We start from the raw sequence: 23,034 nt of genomic DNA, 5'->3' as shown, positions 1-23,034 counted from the left end.
TTTTTAAATGAAAAAAATGAAATATCCTTTTAAAAATACTCTAACAAATTATGTTTCCATGTGAGCATTGACGTGAAACTGTGAGAATCCTAGGAATTCACAGAGCCAAACCATCACATTATACAGTTGTGGTTTAACCTTTTGATCTCTGAACATCCGCCCACCATCCACAGCACACCGTCCATACCAGTGTTAACAGATCACATATGTAGATAATGGTCATGCCCCATCCCGTTGGCACTGTGACGCCTGAACAGCCTTGACTTCAGTCCTTCCACCTTTGGAACAAAGGGAGCGTCTGTGCCATGCCAAGGGGTTCCTGGAAGGCTGGCGAGCACACAGGAACCATCCCAGCATGCACCCTTGCCAGGCCTGGTAGGTCTGCACTCGGCTCTTGGTCTTAGGGAACGGCCAACACCTGGGAGACTCAGGCTCCTCACCTTGGCCTTCTGCCCTTCTCAGCCGTGGTAGGCCTGGAAGCATGGGCCACCCTTCTGTGGGAGGTGAGGGGGGCCTGCGATCACTGTTAGAAGGCCAAGTGTTTGCTCCTGGTCTCTTCTGCTTCTCTCAGAACTATGCAGACCAGCACAAAATCACAGTCATGGACTTCTTCAAGAGCTTGAACCCCACCGGGACAATGAAGATGTCTGTGGACGAGTTCCAGAAAGTGATGATAGAGGTGTGCTGGGTCCTAGTGGCCACAGGCTGAGTGTGTGAGTGTGAGTGAGTTTGTGTGTGTATGTTTGTGTGTCAGAGAGAGGGGAGAGGAGGAGAAGGAGCAAAAGAGCTTGTAAGCACTTCCTAGAGCTTCCTGGGATGGGCTATGGGACACTCCCCTCATTTATCTAGACCCAGAGGGGAACCTAAGACCTCCCTCAACCCCTGCTGAAGTCATTCCTATGCTATGGCTTGATGCCACCAGGGACCCGAGATGCCACCCAGAGACACATCTTCTATCTTGAGGTTTTTCTCCCCATTGCATTTCACTACTGGGCAGATTACAAAGGGAGTGAGAGAGGAGACCACATCCCAAAGTCCCAACATTTCCACCTTGGGCCATATCATTTTTCTGAAATCCCACATTCCTCTCACTCCCCATGTAACAAAGGTGCTGAAAGCCCCCTGTAATGCATACTTGAAGGGGTCTATCATCAGAGTATCCCAGGAGAGACCTGGGCCCTGCAGGAATAGGACTCCAGAGGAGAAGTTCCCGGGGCCCAGGCAGGGACGGATAAGGCAGTCAGTGTCCAGTGCCCAGTACCCCAGCCAGGGGCGAAGAGCCTGGTCGGGACTCAGCGGCAGGAAGTAAGAATGAACTTCACAGGATGCAAAAGAGAGTCCTGTCCCCTTCCCCAGCCACTCGCTCCACCTGACTCTGATCTCCTCCCTTATTGCCCCCAGAAAGGGGAGGCCCTTTGGAGTCTGGACAATGACCCATGGGCAGGGAGCTTTCTCCAGCCCCTCCATGCTGTGGAATCAGTTTCCCCTGAGCTCTCAATCAGTTGCCCTCCACGGTCCCAGGAGGAGTGAGGCATTGTGTGTGTGGGGGGGGTGTGTGTGGAAGGTGTGTGTGTGTAGTAGTGGGGAAGGGGGGGCGTGCGTAGGGAGGGGTGAACAGAGTTCTATTAACTGCACATGTTCCATCCACCTCCTCAGCAAACCAAGGTCCCTCTGAACCAGTACCAGGTCAGGGAGGTGATAAGGAAGCTCGATGAGAAGACAGGCATGGTGAACTTCAGGTCAGCCCAGGCTCCACGCCGCTCCCCGTTCTCTGCAAGGGGCCCTGGCTGGGCTGATGCGAGCTCCCCCGGCTGCCCTGTCTATACTTTGTTACTTGGGGCTTCACCCACCTGCCTGTTCCCTGCATGCCAAGGCCGGGCCCCACTGTCTACCCTCCTTCTCATCCCCAATTCACTTGTTTAGCGAAACTTGAGCCCAATCAGTCGCTGCTGGCTGCTGGGCCAGATGCTGGGGACGCCAGCGGGAGGAGCCGGAGCTCACACTCACAGCCCAGGAAGAGGACAGGCAAGGGAGCAGATTTTTAGGGCCTGGTGAGGTGAGAGAAGCCATAGGGGTGTGTACCAGGCACCCCTGCAGCCCAAAGAGGAAGTGTTGCTCAGGCGGGAGGCGGCAATGTTTCGGGGGAGACAGAGCCCTAGACAGAGGGCGGAGGCACACAAGCACCAAATGCTAACGGTGTGTTAGGGACTATAGGTCCCTGCACTCTGCCGTGGCTTGGCGAGTGAGGGATGTTGTATCTTAGGCCGAAGTCCTTGAAGAGAGAGGACAGGTCCATGATGCTGGTGATGCCTGTAAGCAACCCACAATGAGTCCCTACCACATGCCTGTCCTCTCCACTTGCCCAACAGGCACGCTGTCAGCCTCACAGTGCCCCATGGCAATGCTGCCATCAACCCACTTAGCAAGTGATGAAACAGAGCTCTAGAGACGTGCAGCAAAGAAGCCAAGTTCACCGGGTGCAGTAGCCCATGCCTATAATCCCAGCACTTTGGGAGGCTGAAACAGGAGGATCGCTTGAGCCCAGGAGGTCGAGATAGCGAGACCCCCATCTCCACTAAAAACCAAAAAAAACACATTAGCTGAACGTGGCAGTGCATGCCTGAAGTCCCAGCTACTTGGGAGGCTGAAGTGGGGGGATTACTTGAGCTCAGGAGGCAGAGGGTACAGCGAGCTGAGACTGCATCACTGTACTTCAGTCTGGACCACAAAGTGAGCCCGTCTCAAAAAAAAAAAAAAAAAAGAAAGAAAGAAAAGAAAAGAAAAGCAGCCAAGTTCTCGCAGCTGGGAAGGATAACTCTGGCCGAGACTCCAGGCCTGAGGGGTCCACACCTGTTCTGTCTCTCACTGCACTAGACCTCCCAGCCCAGGCGCAGGACACAGTTACCCCTGGCAAGCCTGGGTCTGCAGCTGGGCTCCCATCTGTCTCGGTGGCCCTGTGGCTGGACTGTGTTCTTAAGAGCTTCTGTGGGACAAGGCCTCCCATCCAGCCCTGCCCCACGAGCCTTCTCCCAGTACCTCTTTCCTTTGGTCCACTCAGAGTCGTCGTGCGGAGAAACCACAACGCAGACAAGAAAGGCAGACTGACCCAGCTGCAAGCCCTGCTCTGCAGAACAAAGCTGCAGCTGTGCGCGGATCGCCTCTCCCTTTAAAACAGGGAGATAACCGCGGCACCTGGGAGGGGTCTGTGAGGAGTGAGTGGGGGAAATGCACACAGCGACCAGCACAGGGGACGTCACTCGGTAGTGACACTGGCATCCAGCAAGAGGGCCCCAAAGGTGGCTCAGGCCCGCCCTGCTACCACCGGGCCTCCCACTCCTGTGCTGCTCAGCAGCCTGCCCTGTGCCTCCTCACCTGCCCCCTACCTAAAGTGGCACCTCTTGTTCCTGGGGAAGCTGATGGCAAATGCCCATTTCAGAGGCTCCAGACCAGGTTCCACGTCCAGCAAAGTCTCCAGGTTTGCAGGCAAGGTCACATGGCCTTCGAGAGACAGAACTGGGGTCTGGGTCCCTGAGTCTCCGCACCCGAGCAGGGAGCCCTTGGGGGTCGCTTCAAATTGCCCTTCAGATCACACACTGCCACTTTATCAGCTGTGATTGAGGAGCAGAGTTTTAATTTTCATTGTTGCATGATCCTTTTCATTGTTGTTTTACATTACAAATAATGTCTCATTGTAAAAATTCTAAACCCGGCTGGGCGCGGTGGCTCACGCCTATAATCCTAGCACTTTGGGAGGCCAAGGCAGGCTGATCACCTGAGGTCAGGAGTTCAAGACCAGCCTGGCCAAGATGGTGAAACCCCACCTCTACTAAACATACGAAAATTAGCCAGGTGTGGTGGCGAACACCTGTAATCCCAGCTACTTGGGAGGCTGAGGCAGGAGAATTGCTTGAACCTGGAAGGCGGAGGTTGCAGTAAGCTGTCACGCCATTGCACTACAGCCTGGGTGACAGAGTGAGACTCTATCTCAAAAAAAAAAAAAAAACAAAAACTAAACCCACAGAAGTGTAGCAAGGGAAAAAAATGAAGGTCCATTTTTATCTCCCTCCATAGTTCACTCTGCCTCCCCAAAGGGCTCTTGCAAATGGTCTTAAGTGCACATTTGCATGCCTTTCCCGTGTACTTATCATAAGTGTGTGTAGTGGGGGAGATATAATGGTTAATAGCATGACCTCTAAGGACAGAGATGGGTTTACAAATGGTCTCCTTTGGATTTGAGCCTATCTTAACATTCTTGCCCATCAGCCATGAGGCTGTATGGGCGCTCAGCATCTTTCCCTTACCTTTCGTACCAGTTTCTTGAACACAATGAAGCCATAGCAATAAGTCTGGTCTGGAAAGAAGTCTCGGCGAGAGGAGTCCTGGCAAGTCGGATGGTGGCAGGAAGGAGAGCAAGAGGTGGCAGAAATCTCGATGGACAGATGCTGTGGCCAGGGCTGGGCACAAGCAAATAAAGTCTGGCTTGGTTCTGGGCGTCCTGGGCTGCTGGTGGTGTGCCCGTCACCACGGGGGCCACCTTCTGCTTTTAGTGACCACCAGGGGACATGTCAGTGCAGCCTCGTTAAGAGCTGCACAGACAAATTTGGAACGTGATGGGGTTGCTAGGCAGCAGGGAAAGAGCCTCAGAGAACAGGTCAGAGCACAAGGGTAATCATCATAGTGATTAAAAATGGAGTCCAGGGGAGACCTCCATGGTGGGAGGCAGTGGCAGGGGGAACAGATGCTGAGGGAATGAGGGCAGGGGCCTTTAAGAAGCAAACAAATGCTGTGAGGTCACAAGGAGGGAGCCAGGACAGGAGACCAAGAGAGCGGGCATCCCATCCTGGCCACATGACCTTGGAGTCCCAGTGGCTCCCCTTGAAAATGGAGCAGCTGAAATAAAGCCTTCCCAGTCTGTTCTAGGAGTCTATCATTCTGCATTTCGCCTTTAAATTCCTTGAGAAACTGGGGAGACAGGAAGAGCTTAGTGAAGGAAGAAAAGGAATAGCCAAGAACAGCATTCACTGATTAAGTGGGTAGAACAGGCACCTCTGGGAGTTTTGATTGATCTTACCAGACACCATTGTAGATTAGCAAGGCAGGAACTTTCCTGTGCCCCTCTGCAGCCCCATGTAGTGCTTGGCACATAGTAGATACTCAATAAACACCTGTGAAATGAACAAGCACATTCACCTGGTGATTGTTTGGGGTAAGTGGTGAAATGTAGGGAAAGTGTAGGGGGTGAGGAAGGCTGATATTTGGTAACCCACACTTTGGCGCACCAGCGAAGGGTCTAGAAACCAAGTCACTATCCTTTGTGTTTCACTTGGCTTCACCAAGGGTGGAGGTGAACACCAAGACCCCTCCGCACATGCAGCAGAATCATTATTGGAAATAATTTATGTCCCACTCATGTGCTGTATTTCTGCCCTTTCTCTTCCTTATTAAAGTCTTAGCCGTTGTGAGGTTTAGGGCCAGGATAGAAGTTTCTAGCAAGACTCATCCCTCCCTAGTGCACATTTTTGCCAGCCTAAGCTCACTGGGGAGAACAGAACTGAGGAGAAGAGTGAGAAGGGTGGGCCACAGCAGCCCTCAGAGGAGCTTCCCCAGCACTGCTGGGAGGAGAGGGAGGCCTTCAAGTCTGGCAGGACCTCAGAACAAGTAGCTGAGCTATGCCCTGGAGGCTGACTCTTGGTCTGGGCTCCCAACCTGGCGGAGCTCCCCTGCCCCAAACATAGCATGAGGGCAGCAGAGCAGCAGCTCTGCAGGGACCCCCTGAGCTGGGACCAAAGACCCCCAGCAATAATCAGTGTGGACTGGTGACCAATAGGTAGAGGGCCTCTCCTGACAAGTGAGCACCATGGAGGCTCAGTGGCACCACCTTGACCATGTTCCTGAAATGGAATTGCCATCAACTGGGTGGATTAGGAGCTCAGAGTCCAAATGAGGACAATGAAGGGAATATAAAGAAATGTAAAGGCCGGGTTCAGTGACTCACACCTGTAATCCAGCACTTTGGGAGGCCAAGGCAGGCTGATCACCTGAGGTCAGGAGTTCGAGACCAGCCTGGCCAACATGGTGAAACCCCATCGCTACTAAAAATACAAAAATTAGCTGGGCATGGTGGCGGGCGCCTGTAATCTCATCTACTCAAGAGGCTGAGGCAGGAGAATCGCTTGAACCTGGGAGGCAGAGGTTGCAGTGAGCTGAGATCATGCCATTACACTCCAGCCTGGGTGACAAGAGCAAAACTCCTATCTCAAAAAAAAAAAGAAAGAAAAGAAAAAGAAACGCAATAAGGAGTCTATGGACTGAAACATCTACCATAACATCGGGTGCTCTGTAGACATCTGCTCTATCTCCCCAAATAAAGTGAAGTCCTTGACGTCTGGGATCAAGTCTTTTTTTTTTTTTTTTTTTTTTGAGAAAGAGTCTCGCTTTGTCACCCAGGCTGGAATGCAGTGGCGTGAACACAGCTAACTGCAACCTCTGCCTTCCAGATTCAAGCGATTCTCATGCCTCATCCTCCCGAGTAACTGGGATTACAGGTTTGCACGACCGTGAGCAGCTTTTTTTTTTTTTTTTTTTTTGTATTTTTAGTGGAGACAGGGTTTCCCTGTGTTGGCCAGGTTGGTCTTGAACTCCTGGCCTCAAGTGATCTGCCTGCCTTGGCCTCCCAAAGTGCTGAGATTACAGGCATGAGCTACCATGCCCAGATGGGATCATGTCTTTTAAATCTGTTACAATCGGTAAAATTCTCCAGGTTCCCTGCCTGTAACTGAGTGTCCAATCAATGTTGGTGCCCAGGTGGAACCCTGAGGGTTATGTGTGGGCAAGAAGGAGAGGCTATGAAGTATCAAAATGTGTAATGGACAAGTTATACATTTGTAATGGTTATGGATCAATGAAAACAAATTTTTTCAAGATAATTTTGTTCTCATCTTTTGCATAAAATGGAAAAGATGTTCTTATCAAATCTTATTTTTGTTTGGGTGGCTTTGGCGAAATGATGGAGATTACAGGGAAGTTAAAATCTCCCCCACCCCCCCACCTCAACCCTCCAGGCCACCCCTTGACGCTCAAGTAAGCAAGGGATGGGTGGCCAAGCCCAGCTGCCTCAGCGGCCCTGGGAGCCTCCAAAGGTGGAGTAATTCCCACTTGTGGCCGCTAGGTGTCAGGTCAGCTCCAAAAGTCATCGGGAGACTTGGGCTTTGCCTTCTCCTAAATTGGGGTCTTTGTAAGTTTCTCTGATCTCCCTAAGTTCTGCCCCTGAGGAACGCCGACTTAGAATCTGAGCCTCGAAAGGCCCAGCAGCCCAAACCCTGGGCAGACCTCTCCAAGGCTCTGTGTCCTTATTGTGACCACCTTGCACCCTTGTTGTGAGGAAGAAAATCAGGCACCTGGGAAGAGCTCCATGAATATTCATTTCCCTCCTCCAGTCAGCCCCCCCTGGAGCTGGGCAGAGCGCAGAGAGGAGTCCTGCTCCTTGAGGGCAGGACTGCACAAGCGCTTTGTCAGCTTGGCAGGTCAGGAGGCTGGCAGGCAGGGGGACCGCAGCAGCGGACCCCAGTAGCGGCTGCAGCGCTCCCATGGAGGACGAGGCGGAGGTAGAGGGGCCTTGCAGGAGCAGGAGGTGCATCAAGGTCAAAGATGGCTCAGAGGCGCTGGCCCAACCTCCGAAGGCGGTCAGGCTGCAGTCCAGGGAGATGGCCCCCTGGGCTTGCTGTTCTTCCATACCCAACTCAATGCGGCTTCACGCACTCACTCCTCGCATCCTCACAATGATTCTGCATGGTGAGCACTGTAGAATCCCCGTTTTGCAGCCGGGGAAACGGGGGACGTGGAGAAGTTAAGCATCTTGCCCAAGGTCCCCCAGCCAGTAAGTAGCAACACTAAGATCCAGGCCCTGGCAATACAGCTGTGGCTCCCTGAGGGCTTAGCCACGATGCCTCCCCGCCCCTCTGCCAGGCTGGACTGGCTAATGGAGGGGGGCAAAGGCTGAGATGGTGCTCTGTTGTGGCCAAATTCTCAAGGGCAGGTTGATGCAGTCTCCTCACCAGCCCCATGGCTCAGAAATTGTGCTGGGGGCGGCCGGGTGGGAGAAGAGGAGTGTGGATATCTGTGTGCTAGAACTGGGAAGGGGTTAAAAATTAAGCCTATGAATTCTGGCATTTGACACTCCTGGGTTTGAATTCTGTTTGGCTTCACCAATTACCATCTCTGTGACTCTAAGCAATTCATTTATCCTCTCTGAATCTCAGTTTGCTCATCTGTAAACAGAAATGATAGTGGTACCACCTCGTCTATAGGGTGTGTCCTCTCTGTGGCTGGAGCAGATGGAGAGAAGGAAAGCGTGTGGGAGTGAGTTCAAAGGGAATGTGGCCAGGTCAGGTGGGGCCTTGAAGGCCATCGGAGAACGTGGCTGTGAAGATTTCATGAAATCACACACATGAAACATGAAGCCCAAGGCCTGGCATACAATAAGTACCTAATATAAGGATGTGCCTAACATATGTTACAGTGGTGTTCCATTCCTAAGAGGGAGAGGTATGGGGAGTTGTAGGAACAGCAGAGCACAAGAGGGGCCAACCTGAGCAGCTATCTTTGAAACTCCCAACTAATGGGTGTTGGAAATACCATGGGGGGTGTTCCAATCTCAGGCCATAAAAACAGAAGAATTTGTCCAGGGTCTTGGAGGGTGGGGTGGGAAGACCAGGGCCAGCAGCACTGGGGGTTGTGGTGTGGGCAGCGCAGGATCATAGGCCTGAAAGAACAGGAGACACAGAGACATCCGGCATTTTTTTTTTTTTTTTGGCTGCCCTCCCAGCTGGAACATAGGATCATGCCTACCCAGATAGCCACTCTAAACACAGGAGCAGGCACCGAAGAACCAGGGGCCACAGAGAATTCCCTGGGGTAGCTGCAGCGCTGAAGCTCAGTGGAGTTCCCAGGGCAGTGGTGGTAATGGTGCAGGGTGTCACTCATGGTCCCGGGCCTGCAGGTTCACGATACAAACTGTACCCTCTGCTGTCTGACTGTAGTGGCAGCTGTGGTGTCCTCGGGACCAGGCCTGCCTTGCCAAGTGGGGGCTTGGGATTTGTTTTGTTTTGTTTTAAACAAAATAGCACAATGATTGGCAAGGCCAGCCTGTGCCCTAAACATGAGCTCCTGCCCAATGGCCTTGAACTGTTCTTCAGGAAGCAGGTGTCGTGGAGGGGAGGGAACCCAAGGGCAGCTGGGGCGAGGCTGCCCCGGGCCCGGGGGCTGCTTTTATGGAAGGTCATCCAGGGAACCCTCAGAGGGCTTTGGCTTGCTTTGCCACCACCCCAGGGAGTCTGTGAATCAAACAGAGTGGCTGGCTAATGCTGTGGGGTCCAGGCTGCCTGAGACATGACTCTTGTGCTTGTGTGGATGTGTTATTTGATGATAAAGAATATAATTGGTCTTCTTCCCAGTTCTTGGCACAGAACTTCAAAAACCCTTGGAATTTCCTGAGAGATGGAAATCTTTGTTATGCTAAAGAGGTGGCTCAGGGTGGACCCCTAGATCACTTTAGGCAGGGGCTGGTCACCAGAAAGACCACAGGATTAGAGGTTGGGACTTTCGGCCAACAGACTTCCAGGAAGGAGAGAAGGGGCTGGAGATTGAGTTTAGTCATGTGGTCAGTGTTCACTCAATCAAGCCTAGGCAGTGAAACCCCAATAAACACTCTGCACACTGAGGCTCTGTGGAACTCCCTGGTTGGTGAACACATTGAGATGCCGGAGGCTGGCGATCCCTGATTCCTTGGGAAGCGAACGTGGAAGCACTGTGCTCCCTCTCAGACCTTGCCCTCTGTCACACTTCCTGTGCCTGTTCCTAAGCTGTATCTTTATAATAAAGCTGTGATTTTGTAAGCACAGTATCGTGCTTTCAGTGAGCTTTGAGTCATTCCAGCAAATTATCAAAACTGGGGAAGCAGTGGGGATGCTCAAATTTGTACCTGGCTGGTCAGAAGTGCAGGTGGTCTAGGTACCCAACTTGCAGCTGGTACTGAAACAGAGGCAGTTTTGTGGAGGACTGAGCCCTAAAACTAAAGTCTGCTGCCAACCCTAGGGGGATTAGTGTCAGAACTGACTTGCAGTTACTCCTGTTGGTGTTCCTTCAGGTGGGATGGAAATGGAGCACATGTACACAGCAGCATACTCGGGTTTGAATTTCAGAGATGGGGTGTGTGTGCTCCAATGTGCCCATGCCCCAAAAGAGGGGCTTGTCAATGAGCTAAGTCCAAACCCCTCCTGCTTTCTGACCTGCATCTAATAACCCTGGTTCAGTGCACCCACTCCCGGCTGTACCTCTGCTTTCCCAGCAGAGGGTGCTCCAACCTCACAAGTACCCCATCTCTGTAGCCTTTCCTAAGGCTCCCTAAGGCTCAGTGGAGATGCACAGAAGAAAACAGGACCCCACACTGACTCAGGGAAATCAAATTCTCGTTAGGTGCCCTCAGAAAAGCAGCAATGCAGCCAGCTTCAGTGACACAGATTGCACCTGGGGGAACCTGGGCCATAGCCTTCAACCTCCCTGCGACATCCAGGTTCTGTGGGAGCTGAGCTTATAAAATTTACGGGCCCTCTTTAAAAAAAAAAATATGGCCAGGTGCAGTGGCTCACGCCTGTAATCCCAGCACTTTGGGAGGCAGAGGCGGGTGGATCATCTGAGGTCAGGAGTTTGAGACCAGCCTGGCCAACATGGTGAAACCCTGTCTCTACTAAAAATACAAAAATTAGCCAGGCATAGTGGCAGGCGCCTGTAATCCCAGCTAGTCGGGGGTTGGGGGGCCGAGGCAGGAGAATCGCTTGAACCCGGGAGGTGGAGGTTGCAGTGAGCTGAGATCACGCCATCGCACTCCAGCCTGGGGCACAAGAGTGAGACTTTGTCTCAAAAAAAAAAAAAAACACAAACTCACAAATACAATGTTAGGGATAAAAAGTGGATGTTTAGAATAAGGGGGAAGAATCACTACAAATAACACATTTTCTTAAAGCTGACAAGACCATAAGCATCAAATCCCCCCAGTGCCTCGGAAGGGGCCTCATTGCAGTGTGGGTCCCTGCAGCTTGAGTTTTCTTAGCTTCTCAGCAACTCTGGCCCACCTGCCATATATAGAAGCTGCAGGAAGGGAAATCCGGGCAGCAACCAGACACCTTGTGAATACAACTACAACCTTGTGAGTAGCTTGTCTATTTCTCCATGCCTCTCTCGTCTTCCCTGTCCTTGGAGCAGCCAGCTGTGGTCACATAATAAACACGGGTGAGATGCTATCCCTTCCTTCCCTCTCTGTCAAACCCAGGAGGCTGCCACCCACCCCCTCTGATTTTGAGGAGCATGCAGCAGTTCTTTGGGCTTCTCTCTCCTTGAGTCCTTGCACCCCAGTGGGTCTTCAGTCTATTAAGTGTTATTTCAAGACTGTAAAACCCACAGCCCCAAAATGCCTTTCCCAAGTGCACTGTGATGTGAGAAATAATCCCTTCTAGAAATTAATAGGGAAAAAACAGAAGGCAAATTATCTGGGGTAAAGGGGTAGAATGCATGTTTATTTATACTAAAGTGTAAATGACTTCACTGACATTCAGTAAATACTTATTAAGGGCTCACTATGTGTCCTGTGCTGTGTGAGTGTTTGGGATACATCAGTGAATAAAAAAAGACAAAACCTGTTTCTCGTGTGAAGTTTGCATTTTAGCAAGAGAAGACTGGCAAATAAGGTAAGAAATAAGTGAATCATACAGTATGTTAGAAGTACTATGGGGAAAAATAGAACCAGGAGGCTAGCAGGCTTGCAGGCCACGTGGGAAGCCACGTGATGTCTGGGGGAAGCGCTTTCCAGGTAGAGGGCACAGCTTAAGCAAAGGCCCCCTGCAGGAGCCCTCTGGTGTGTCCCTTGTGGCCGGAGCAGATGAAGGGAAGAAGAGCAAGCATGGTACAAGCAAGTTCAGAGGGAACATGGCCAGGTCAGGTGGGGTCTTGAGCCATCAGGGAACGTGGGTGTCTAAATGAGACAGCTCTGCAGGGTGAGGGCACAGACCTTTTGAAATGATAATGTGGGTCAGGCACAGTGGCTCACACCTGTAATCCCAGCACTTTGGGAGGCCAAGGTGGGCGGGTCACTTGAGGTCAGGAGTTCGAGGCCAGCCTCGAAAACCCGTCTCTACAAAAATACAAAAATTAGCTGGGTGTGGTGGCGGGCAGCTGAATCCCAGCTACTTGGGAGGCTGAGGCAGGAGAATTGTTTGAACCCGGGAGGTGGAGGTTGCAGTGAGCTGAGATCATGCCACTGCACTCTAGCCTGGGTGACAGAGCAAAACTCTGTCTTTTTTTTTTTTTTTTTTTTAAAGGCTACTGTGGGCTAGACACAGTGGTTCATGCCTGTAATTCTAGCACTTTGGGAGGCCAAAGTGAGAAGACGACTTGGGCCAAGACCAACCTAGCCAACATAGCAAGACCCCATCTCTATTTTCTTTTTAAGAGAATACTGTGGCTGGTGTGTTGACAACCAACTTTAGGGATCCCAGGGAGAATCAGGAAAATCAACTGAGAGGCCATAGCAATAATGCAGGCAAGAGAAGAAGGTGGAGGCAGTGGAGGTGCTCCTGTGGCTCCCCTGTCCCTCACAGTTGGGCCAGGGTCAGGCAGTGCCGGGACACAAGCTGGCAGGAGGGGAGCCGGCCCCGGGTCCCAGACCAGGGCTGGAGAGGATATGGGCTCCACAGAAGAGGGTGGGAAGGGAACCCCACCCTGCGTAGGAGGCAGGGAGAGTGGAGATGCAGCCCAGGGGATCTGCCTGAGGCCCGGCCCAGACACTGGCCTGACTTTCGGAAGCCAGGCCACCCCATCTGCCCTCCCTGACAGAGTCTGGCCAGGCTGGAGCCAGAGTCCCCCGGCAGGGTACACTCAACACTCGCACCCTGGTTCCCTGAGGCTGAGGACTGGACCAGCGGGACTCCTTCCTTTGCACCTCCCAGGATCCAGGCTGCGAATCCCTTCCATTCAAATGCACATGTTCCCAGGAGGCCGGGAGAGGGTGGGCTCAGGTCAGAATTTCATTCCTCACTCGTCAGAGGTTTATGAACAGCCTGCCCAGAGGAAAGCCCAGAGGGCAAGGCAGGGCAGGGGAGGAGACCGAAGGGACCAGCTGCAGGAGACAGGAAGGGTGGATGAAGCCCGCACTTCCACACTGCGCCTGGGCAGGCCTCACCCCCAGCCCCGCCTCTGCCTTCTCCTTCCCACTCCCAGCTCAGGCTCCTGGGCCCCTGGCACGTCCACAGCCCTCCTGGTTTCCAGAGGTTTGCCGAGGCTGCTGCTCTGTCGTTGCCATCCTTCCACGTATCCTCCCATTTTCACAGACAGGAAAACTGAGACCTGAAATGTCAGTAGAGGCCAACAGTTAAGTGACGGGACAACAACCCAAATGCCCAAGGCTTCTGCTGCCAGCCTCCCAGAGCCCTCTGGGCTGGGTGGCAGCGGCGCAGAGCGGTGTGGAGCTCGCTCCCTGGCCTCAGGACCCCGGGCAACACGGGGCAGCTTTCTCACCTGTAAAGGAGGAACTCACAGCCTCCTCCAGGGTGACTGAGAACACAGGCTTCCGTAAGGATGAGGAGGGGGCGGGCACCCCTGGTTCATAGGAACTGCTCAGCCAATGGATACCACCCCTTCCACGGCAGAAACTCTGCCCATGCCTAACACATTTTCACTGCCATTGGCAATCCCAGGCTCGTTTCTCAGACTCGGGTATTTTCAGGCTAGAAGGGACCTGGAAACGTGTCCTCAGAAGAGCGCTGGGCCCGTGTTTTTCCCTAAGCAGCTGGTCCAGCCACCGCAGACACAGATGACAGGTGCGCTGACTCAGTAGGGCCCCATTCCAATTGCCTTCCTTTGTTGAAAGAATCTAAAAGAACCTTGACTTCCCTCCAGGTCTACCCAACCTACAAACACTGCAGAGCACAAACCTTCATTCATTGTCTCCTTTAAGAACAAGAGAGGTCCCCCTTCCCATGCAGCAGGAAAAGCTCACACAGAATGAAAGCTATTAGGTCGGCAAATTTCTCCTTCCTCCTGGGGGTGAATTCAATTTCAGACGTGCCTAGGGATGGGGGACGGTGTCTTTCTTGTTCACCCACTCCACCTCCGCACCCATCCCGGGGAGAGAGGACATGCCACTACTGAGCCCAGGCGTGATGTGTGGACTCTCCAGGATGACAGGGATTTTTTTTTAAAGAGAAAATGCTCTTTTTGTCTTTCCATTGAGAAGGCACCTTCCATGCTAGTGTTTCCAGAGGGTAGAGACCATAACCCTTCAACAGAAACAAGAAACTTCAGTGAACATCATGTTTACATGTGTTTTATGCAAAGCACCATGGTTGGTAGTACCATGGGAAACAAAGAGATAGCTAAGATAAAGTCCCTGCCCTTAAAGGGGTTCTTAATATATTTTAGGTCACAGACACTTTTGAGAATCTGATGAAAGCTATGAACTTACCCCAGAAAAATGCAACACACACACACGCACGCGCGCGCACATATACACATACACATACACACACTCAGTTCCGTATCCATTTCAGAAGGTTTGCTGGCCCTCTCCAGCCAATCTACAGACCTTCATAGACCCAGGATTAGGAAACCTTCCTTAAAGACACGCACAGTTATCTGTGGAAGAACAACCGATAGGCAATTTCAACAGAACACGGAAATGAAGCCAGGCTATGACAATGAGCCACCAAGTGCTCTGGGATTGCAGCGGACGACATCATGCATCGACATTGTGAATCTCCATCTCGATCAGGGAGCCACAGTCAGCTGGCCCTGGAGGACCGGCACCATGAAGGGAAAGGGCCCAGAGCCTGAAGGCAGCACTGTCGAGCATCTGGGATCCACTCCAAGCCGAGAGAAGCAGGAAGTAACAGATCCTGAAGGCTCTAACAGAATTCTAAAGAATTCCAAATTATAGCTGCAAAGAAAGATACTTCTATCTGGATGTCCCTAGGAAGAAGATTGGAAAGCTCATTAGAACACAGGTTGATGTGTTAACTTTAACACAACCTCCTTTCCCTGAAATTCCTATGCACACTAAAACTTATGTGCATAAACTGAGACCCATAGAGGACAATGTATCCAAGCTTACACCACCTGTTGGTGATAGGACTCAAACCCAGAACCCCTAATTTCCCCCAAAATGGTCTTTCCTCAACACTGAGGCAGTGGGTCTCCTAGAGGTGATATTCACAAATTTATGCACACTAAAGTTTAGGGTGCATGTTAAAAGTGCAGACATATGCCCTTCCCCTCTCATTCTAGGGGCACAGGAATCTGCCTTTTATAGCATCCCAGGTAACGTGGCTAATCCACAGACCACATGTGTGTGGCCTTTGAGTGAGGGGGAGCTCTCATGTTCAAGAAAATTCATCTTTGGGGGTTCCCTTTCTGGGTGCAAGTCACAGAGCTACTACCCCGTTAGAGCACGGATACGATCATGCCACCTGTCCCTGGAAGACAGCACATCACCTCTGAGCCCGCAGGATTGGGACTCCTGACGGGAAGGTGACGGCAGGAGGACTGAGCTTGCCCTGCACTCAGGCAACAGGGGAGGAGCCAGGAGTTTCCTCTCTGCCAGCACCCTAGAAGATCCTACCCAATCTCCAGTGCTGGGGGAGGAGCTGCCTCCTTCCCCTCAGACCTCTCCCCCGCTAGCTGTGACAGATGCCAGCTCCACCATGTTGCTCATGCCCACTCCGGCCCCATCCTCATCTACGCTTGGACTTTGGGAACATCTAGTACCTGTGCTCACTGGGAGTCTCCCAAGCTGGGGTCTGCCAGGGCTGAACATGGGACTGGGGTTGGGAAGAGGAAGGTAGACAAGGAGGAGCGAGGAGCAGTTCAGAGTTAGAAGCAGTTCTGCACAGCTCTGCACAGCTCAGCGGGAAGAGCTGGCTCGAAAAGGGCTCTGGCTAGGTAGACAGAGGGTCTGAGTCTATGCAGTTGTGAACAGTCCAGGGTTGAAGGGGGAAGGGACACAGAAGGGATGGGAGCACAGGCTCCAGGCCCCATGGCTCAGAGACTATCAGGCATTTGCCCTGGGCCAGCCTGAAGGTGTAGGAGGTAGCAGGTTTTGTTGCACTTGGAAACAAAGCTCAGTAGCAAGGAAACATGGGAATATACACATGTACACTCATGTACACACATAGATGTACACATCTGTTTTGAGGATGAGGATGGAATCACAGGATTCTGTCAAAACCTTCAGAGCTCACCTGGCCCAGCACCCTCATTCTATGGGTAAAGAAACTGAGACCCACAGAGGACAATGTATCCAGGGGTACACCGCCTGTTGGTGATAGGACTCAAACCCAGAACCCCTAATTGCCCCCAAAATGGTCTTTCCTCAACACTGAAGCAATGGGTCCGGCCAGAGGTGATATTCACAAATTTTAACAACCTGCACAGCAACCCAGCCCCAGCAATCAGAATGGACATTGCAACTGCATTAGGATCCCAGAGACTCGCTGAGATGCTCTTTTGCTTGCTGGATTCAGAAGAAGTCTTGGGGTCCCAAGGAAAGCAGGCTAGGACGATGAAGGAGTATTCAGGGGGCTTAGGGATGGCTATTTGCCGACTAGAATGAAAGTATTTCAATACATTAACAGTGCTGTATTGGTTGGCTGTCAGACCTAGAGCCAGGAATCTCCTCGCCAGGGGAGCCAAAGGATACAGACCCATCGTTCTCTTTTATTATTATTATTATTATTATTCTTTTTTTTTTTTTTGAGACTGAGTCTTGCTCTGTCGCCCAGGCTGCAGTGGCGCCATCTCGGCTCACTGCAAGCTCCGCCTCCCGAGTTCACGCCATCCTCCTGCCTCAGCCTCCTGAGTAGTTGGGATTACAGGCGCCCACCACCACGCCTGGCGAATTTCTTTTTTTTTTTTTTTTTGGATTTTTAGTAGAGACAGGGTTTCACCGTGTTAGCCAGGATGGTCTCGTTCTCCTGACCTCGTGATCTGCCCACCTTGGCCTCCCAAAGTGCTGGGATTACAGGCGTGAGTCACCATGCCCAGCCATTATTTTATTATTATTATTATTATTTTAGATGGAGTCTCACTCTGTCACCCAGGCTGCAGTGCAGTGGCATGATCTCAGCTCACTGCAAGCTCTGCCTCCCGGGTTCAAGCGATTCTCCCACCTCAACCTCCCAAGTAGCTGGGATTACATGCATGTGCCACCATGTCTGGCTGATTTTTGTATTTTTAGTAGAGACGGGGTTTCACTATGTTGACCAGCCTGGTCTCAAACTCCTGACCTCAAGTGATCTGCCCATCTCAGCCTCCCAAAGTGCTGGGATTACAAGCGTGAGCAACTGTGCCTGGCCCATCCCTCCCCCGTAGAACAGGTTTCTCAGGAGGGCAAGAACTGGTCCTTCCTCCCTCTCTATAAACTGCTAAGTCCTGAATTGCCAGGTACCACAGGCACCTGCGTGTGTGAAGTGTGGGGGTGGGAGAGAAGGCAGTGAAAACCAAATGGCAGGTACCAGCCTTTAGGGTCTAAACACCTGGCCATGTCACCAAATAATAAAAGACCCCCAGCCTCAGCCTGCCCTTTCACGTGGCCAGCAGTAGCAACTTTTTTTTTTTTAAGCTTAAAGTGGGGCTGCCCAAGCACTGCCCAGGACCCCATGAGGCACAGCCTGCAGCAGCACAGGGAAATGCTCTAAGATTGACTGCCCTCCCAGAGCTGCAGCCAGAAAGCAGGGTGCAGGGCTCTCTACTCAGTTATCTAAATGTAACTGGAGGCCGGGCGCGGTGGCTCACGCCTGTAATCCCAGCACTTTGGGATACCGAGGTGGGTGGATCACCTGAGGTCAGGAGTTTGAGACCAGCCTGGCCAACAAGGCAAAACCTCGTCTCTACTAAAAATACAAAAATTAGCTGGGCTTGGTGGTGGGCACCTGTAATCCCAGTTACTCGGGAGGCTGAGGCGGGGAGAATTGCTTGAACCCAAGAGGTGGAGGTTGCAGTGAGCCGAGATGTTGCCTGAGCAACAGAGTGAGACCCCATCTCAAAAAGTAAATAAATGTAACTGGAGCTTCCAGTGTCCCTCTTTGCAAGCATTAAGCCTGGCTTGAGAAGGTGAGGGTGGGGTGCAGGAGAAGTTCCAGGCAGAGTTGGCCACCCCATGCCAGCCCAGAAGTGAGTTTCCTGCTTCAGATGGCTGCTTCCTCCCTGATCCGTGGATTTGGTGAGAAAAGGGGCAACGGGTGGGGGTAGTCTTGCCAGATATTATCTCCCACTTCAGTCCATCTTTCACCTCAAAAAATAATGTAAAAGCCCCAATTTAACATCTGTATTCATTACCTTGCTGCTCGATGGCTGAAGAGTGTCCTAGAGCTAAATCATCAGCTAGTACTTAACCTGTCCTGTCACAACCCCAGTGGGAAGGACTGGTTGTAAAACCGCCTGGTGGGAGCCAGTACCAAGCACTCAGAACCTACAGGGGTCCGAAGCTGCCAGCTGGAGCCTAGAGCTGAACTGCAAACTGCAGAGGGGAGAGGCTGCCTCCTTCCTCTTCCAAGGAAATGAGGAAGACATGACCTCTCTCAGTTCCACCCTCTTCCCAAAATAGACCAGAAGGAGCTGCACCAGCTGCCCTGCAGCCTGGCTTCTCCTCCCCTCCCGTGGGCCCCAGCTCCTTTCAGAGAAACTCACTGAAATCCTGCTCTGAGCTGTCCTCCCTCCTCACTCACTTGAGGCCTCCATGCCCTAAATCAGAACGTGAGCTTTGAGTCAGATAGAATTGGGTTTCACTACCTCCGCCACCAATGACCTGTGTGACCTGGGCGGGTTGCTTAAAACTTTGAGCCACAGTTTGCTTATCTGTGAAATGGGAGCAATACTCACACTTTCCCCGCCGCATCATGATCATCATTGTGAAAATCGGATGAGACAGTGCATGGAAAGTGCTGAGCACAGTGCCTGGCTCAGTCAGCAGAGGGCGGTCATCATTGCCATCATCGTCATCCTCATCATCCCCACCACAGCAGCAAAGGAAGCTAATAAACTGCTCCCTAACGGAGCCCATTTCGGGAGGCCTGAGGTGCAGCTGACTAGAGCACTAACCCAGAAGGAGGTTCAGCATCATTGGTGCCGCAATAGGACTGGAAAGTTGTGTCCTCCAGCGCTTGCCCAGGAGGACACCCATTTTGATAAGCTACGTGGGGGTGGAGAGAGACCTCACCAAAGTACACGCTTGATACAAGAGCTCACTGAAGCCCTTCTAAGGAGGGCTTAGATTCATCATCTTGCAGCTCAATGGCTGAGGAGTGTCTAGTCCTTAGCAGGGTGTTTGCTTATGAGGAGGCGTCAGCAAGTAAGGGCACAGCCAAATTGCTGAGGTGAGTAGTGAAGAAACTGAGGCTGCTGCCAGCCTTCCTTCGTTTACCCTGTGCTCCTCCTGCAGGGCTCAGCTTCTCCTCCAAACAAGTGTTAAGCAAATACTTAAATAACACCAGTGTGAAGGCATTCTGAATTATTAATATGCCAAGGCACCTCGTATCCCAGCTTGGCCTGCCTGCCCCCCGGAACCCTCTCCTAGCAGTGCAGTCATATATCCATGGGCATTTTAGAAGTGCAGTCATCAGCCGGGCATGGTGGTTCACACTTGCAATCCCAGCACTTTGGGAGGCCGAGGCAGGGAGCGCACCTGAGGTCAGGAGTTCGAGACCAGCCTGGCCAACATGGTAAAACCCCGTCTCTACTAAAAATACAAAAATTAGTCGGGCATGGTGGCGTGTGCCTGTAATCCCAGCTACTTGGGAGGCTGAGGCAGGAGAATCGCTTGAACCGAGGAGGTGGAGATTGCAGTGAGCCGAGATCACACCATTGCACTCCAGCCTGGGTGACAAGAGCAAGACTTCATCTCAAAAAAAAAAAAGAAGCCGCAGTCATACATCCAGGGGCACAGGTCAGGGGAGAGATGGGGCTGGGAAGCAATGTTTTCAAAGCCCACCCTTTGGCCACCTCCTCTGAATGTTTCATCATCTTGATCTCCAAGGTTCTCTCCCATGCGGGGCTACTCAAAGTGTAGTCCACCACCCTTCAGCAAACTGCTTGCTCCAGGTCCAGGATAAGTTCAGGAATTGACAGGAAGTATTTAGATGCTGTACTTTTCTAGCAATTTGACAAAGCAGTTTTATGTCAGTTTCATCTCGTATTTAACAACTTGAGTTTATATTTTGTGGGTCTCTTTTTCCTTTCATTTTTCCAGCAATTCTTTCATATTCTGTTTTATAAAAGAAGCAGTCCGTAATTGATTAGACATTAAAAAGAAAGCAATTTGCCCTTGACCACACAGAGCTGAAGAAGCTCTTCTCCAGATGTCTTTTCCTTTGGGTCTCAGCAACCTTCATGTCAACATATTACATGACAATGTGCAGGGATTCAGATGATGCAAAAGGCCCCATTGCCGCGACCCCAGCAGTACCCTCTGGCCCTGGGCAGCTCTCCATCTTTGCAGTCAGCTCGGAACTGTCTTTCTCCACAAGTCCTTCCTTCCACTCAGTTCCCAGCCCCATCTCCTCCCCTGGAACCCATGGGACTTTCTGTCTGCACCACTTATTTGGCGATTTACCTAATTTTTAAAAATAATAACAATTGAGTACAAGGCTTTGTGCTATTAAATTAAGCATAAACCTCCTCAAGCTCATCCCTGCTTTGTTCCTCTTGCGGTTATTTTTCAGCCCCTTGTCTTTGTGTGTGGAATCCTCCCCTGCTGGGTTTTTTTTTTTTTTGACAGAGTCTCACTCTGTCGCCCAGGCTGGAGTGCAGTGGTGTGATCTCGGTTCACTGCAATCTCCGCCTCCCGGGTTCAAACGATTCTCCTGCCTCAGCCTCCTGAGCAGCTGGGATTACAGGTGCGCACCGCCACGCCCGGCTAATTTTTGTATTTTTAGTAGAGACAGGATTTCACCATGTTGGTCAAGCTGGTCTCGAACCCCTGACCTCGTGATCTGCCCGCCTTGGCCTCCCGAAGTGCTGGGATTACAGGTGTGAGCCACCGTGCCCGGCCCCCTGCTGGTTTTGAGGCTTCTTGGGCTCTGTGCCCTGTCCACACTTCTCAGCAGCCCATGCCCTGCTGGGCGCAGGACACTGCAGTGGTAGAGGTGGAACAAATAGATCCAGCACCAGGGCTGACGGGGGCGTGAACAGCAGATAGGGAAAGGGAGGAGTAAATAAACTCCTCTTTCCTTTTTCCATTTTTTTTTTTTTTTTTCTTTTTTCTTCTTTTTTTTCTTTAATTTTTTTTTGAGATCGAGTCTCATTGTCGCCTGTGGCTGGAGTGCAGTGGCACAATCTCGGCTCACTGCAGCTTTGCCTCCCTCGGATCTGGCCACACCATTCTCCTGCCTCAGCTCTCAAGTAGCTGGGACTACAGGCCACCACGCCCAGCTAATTTTTTTTTTATTTTTAGTAGAGGGATGAGTTTCACCTGCAGTTAGCCAGGGATGGTCTCGATCTCCTGACTGCGGATTCAATCTCGTCTCAGCCTCCCAAAGTGCTGGGATTACAGGCGTGAGCCACTGTGCCCGGCCTCCATTTTTATTTCTAAGCACAAGGGCTTTTTGCTTTTTGTTTTAAAATATATTGTTGGGGTTTTTTTTTTAAGTCATGCATACAAAAAGTTAAAAAAAAAAATTCAAAACCTAAAGGAACAGGCCGGCTCACACCTGTAATCCCAGCACTTTGGCAGGCCGAAGGTGGGCGTGTCCCGAGGTCAGGAGTTCGAGACCAGCCTGGCCAATAGGGTGAAACCCCATCTCTACTAAAAACACAAAACAAAATTAGCCAGGCATGGTGGCACAAGCCTGTAATCACAGCTTCTCAGGAGGCTGAGGCAGGAGAATCGCTTGAACCCAGGAGGTGGAGGTTTCAGTAAGCCAAGATCATGCCACTCCACTCCAGCCTGGACAACAGAGCAAGACTCCGTCTGGGTCGGTGGGGTGGGGGAGGTGGGGGAACCTACACGAACAGACAATAGGAAGGAAGCATGCAGCCCACCCAGCCCAGGATCCTTCCGCAGAAACAGCCACTCCTGCCCTCCCTGCAAAGCTGTTCCTGCAGACACAGGCACTTTGCGGATCTACCCCATCCTCATGCAGGTGCGAACACACCACATGAGCATCTGCACTAGCTTCCTTTGTTTTAACAGTAGATCTTGCAGCCAGCTACCCTTTCTCATGTGTACTGCTACTCATGAGATCCTTTCTTTCTCAGAGATCTAGAGCTAGAGGGATCCTCAGAAACTGGTTCTTCTAGGGATGCCCAAATGGGGCCTCAGGTGGGGATGCCTGCCTGGCTGTGTCCAAGTCACCTGGGACCACAAGACTAAGCATCAGGATCTAGGGCCACGCCCCTGGTGCAGAGATTTGTGGAGGGCGCCTGGAAATCATTCCTATGTTTCTTTAAAGCTTCCCAGCCTGGGAATTCAGCGAGTCTCCAGCCCTGCCACATTTTGTCTTCTCCCCTGTTGTTACAAATAAGAAAACTGAGGCTCAGAGAGGGGAAATGACTTGACCCAGGTCACACAGGAAGTTAGTGGCAGGGCAAGGCCCAGAAGAGCCCCCAGTGCCTGATGTGGCGCATCTTCCACTGTGTCAGGTCTTGGGGCCTGTATTCATTTCCTGAGGATACTATAACCAACTACCACAAACGGGGTGGCTTAAAACAACAGATGTTGACCAGGCGCGGTGGCCCAAGCCTGTAATCCCAGCACTTTGGGAGGCCGAGGCAGGCGGATCACGAGGTCCGGAGATCAAGACCATCCTGGCTAACACGGTGAAACCCCATCTCTACTAAAAAATACAAAAAACTAGCCGGGCGAGGTAGCGGGCGCCTGTAGTCCCAGCAATTCGGGAGGCTGAGGCAGGAGAATGGCATAAACCTGGGAGGCGGAGCTTGCAGTGAGCTGAGATCCGGCCACTGCACTCCAGCCTGGGCGACAGAGTAAGACTCCTT

At 51.8% G+C, this 23,034-nt stretch overlaps 1 protein-coding gene across 7 annotated transcripts in view; it reads left to right on the top strand.

Annotated features, from left to right (window-relative positions):
- The window catches only part of LRRC74A (leucine rich repeat containing 74A), a 43,357-nt gene extending 38,443 nt beyond the window's left edge, over positions 1 to 4,914 (top strand). For 2 of the 7 annotated variants that reach the window (XM_003902093.5, XM_003902094.5), the window contains exons 12-14: positions 572 to 679; positions 1,657 to 1,739; positions 4,314 to 4,914. In XM_003902093.5, the coding sequence (XP_003902142.1) occupies positions 572 to 679; positions 1,657 to 1,739; positions 4,314 to 4,338 (216 nt within the window). In that variant the 3' untranslated portion in view covers positions 4,339 to 4,914. Of the gene's footprint in view, positions 1 to 571; positions 680 to 1,656; positions 1,740 to 2,369; positions 2,568 to 3,058; positions 3,782 to 4,313 lie in introns of those variants that run through there. The other 5 variants (XM_017961393.3, XM_017961395.3, XM_017961394.3 and 2 more) reach the window with 4 other exon arrangements.
- Positions 4,915 to 23,034: the final 18,120 nt, after the last annotated feature.

The sequence above is a fragment of the Papio anubis genome, chromosome 7 (assembly GCF_008728515.1).
Source record: "Papio anubis isolate 15944 chromosome 7, Panubis1.0, whole genome shotgun sequence".
Taxonomy (NCBI): domain Eukaryota; kingdom Metazoa; phylum Chordata; class Mammalia; order Primates; family Cercopithecidae; genus Papio; species Papio anubis.
This window is presented reverse-complemented; position numbering and strand designations above follow the sequence as displayed.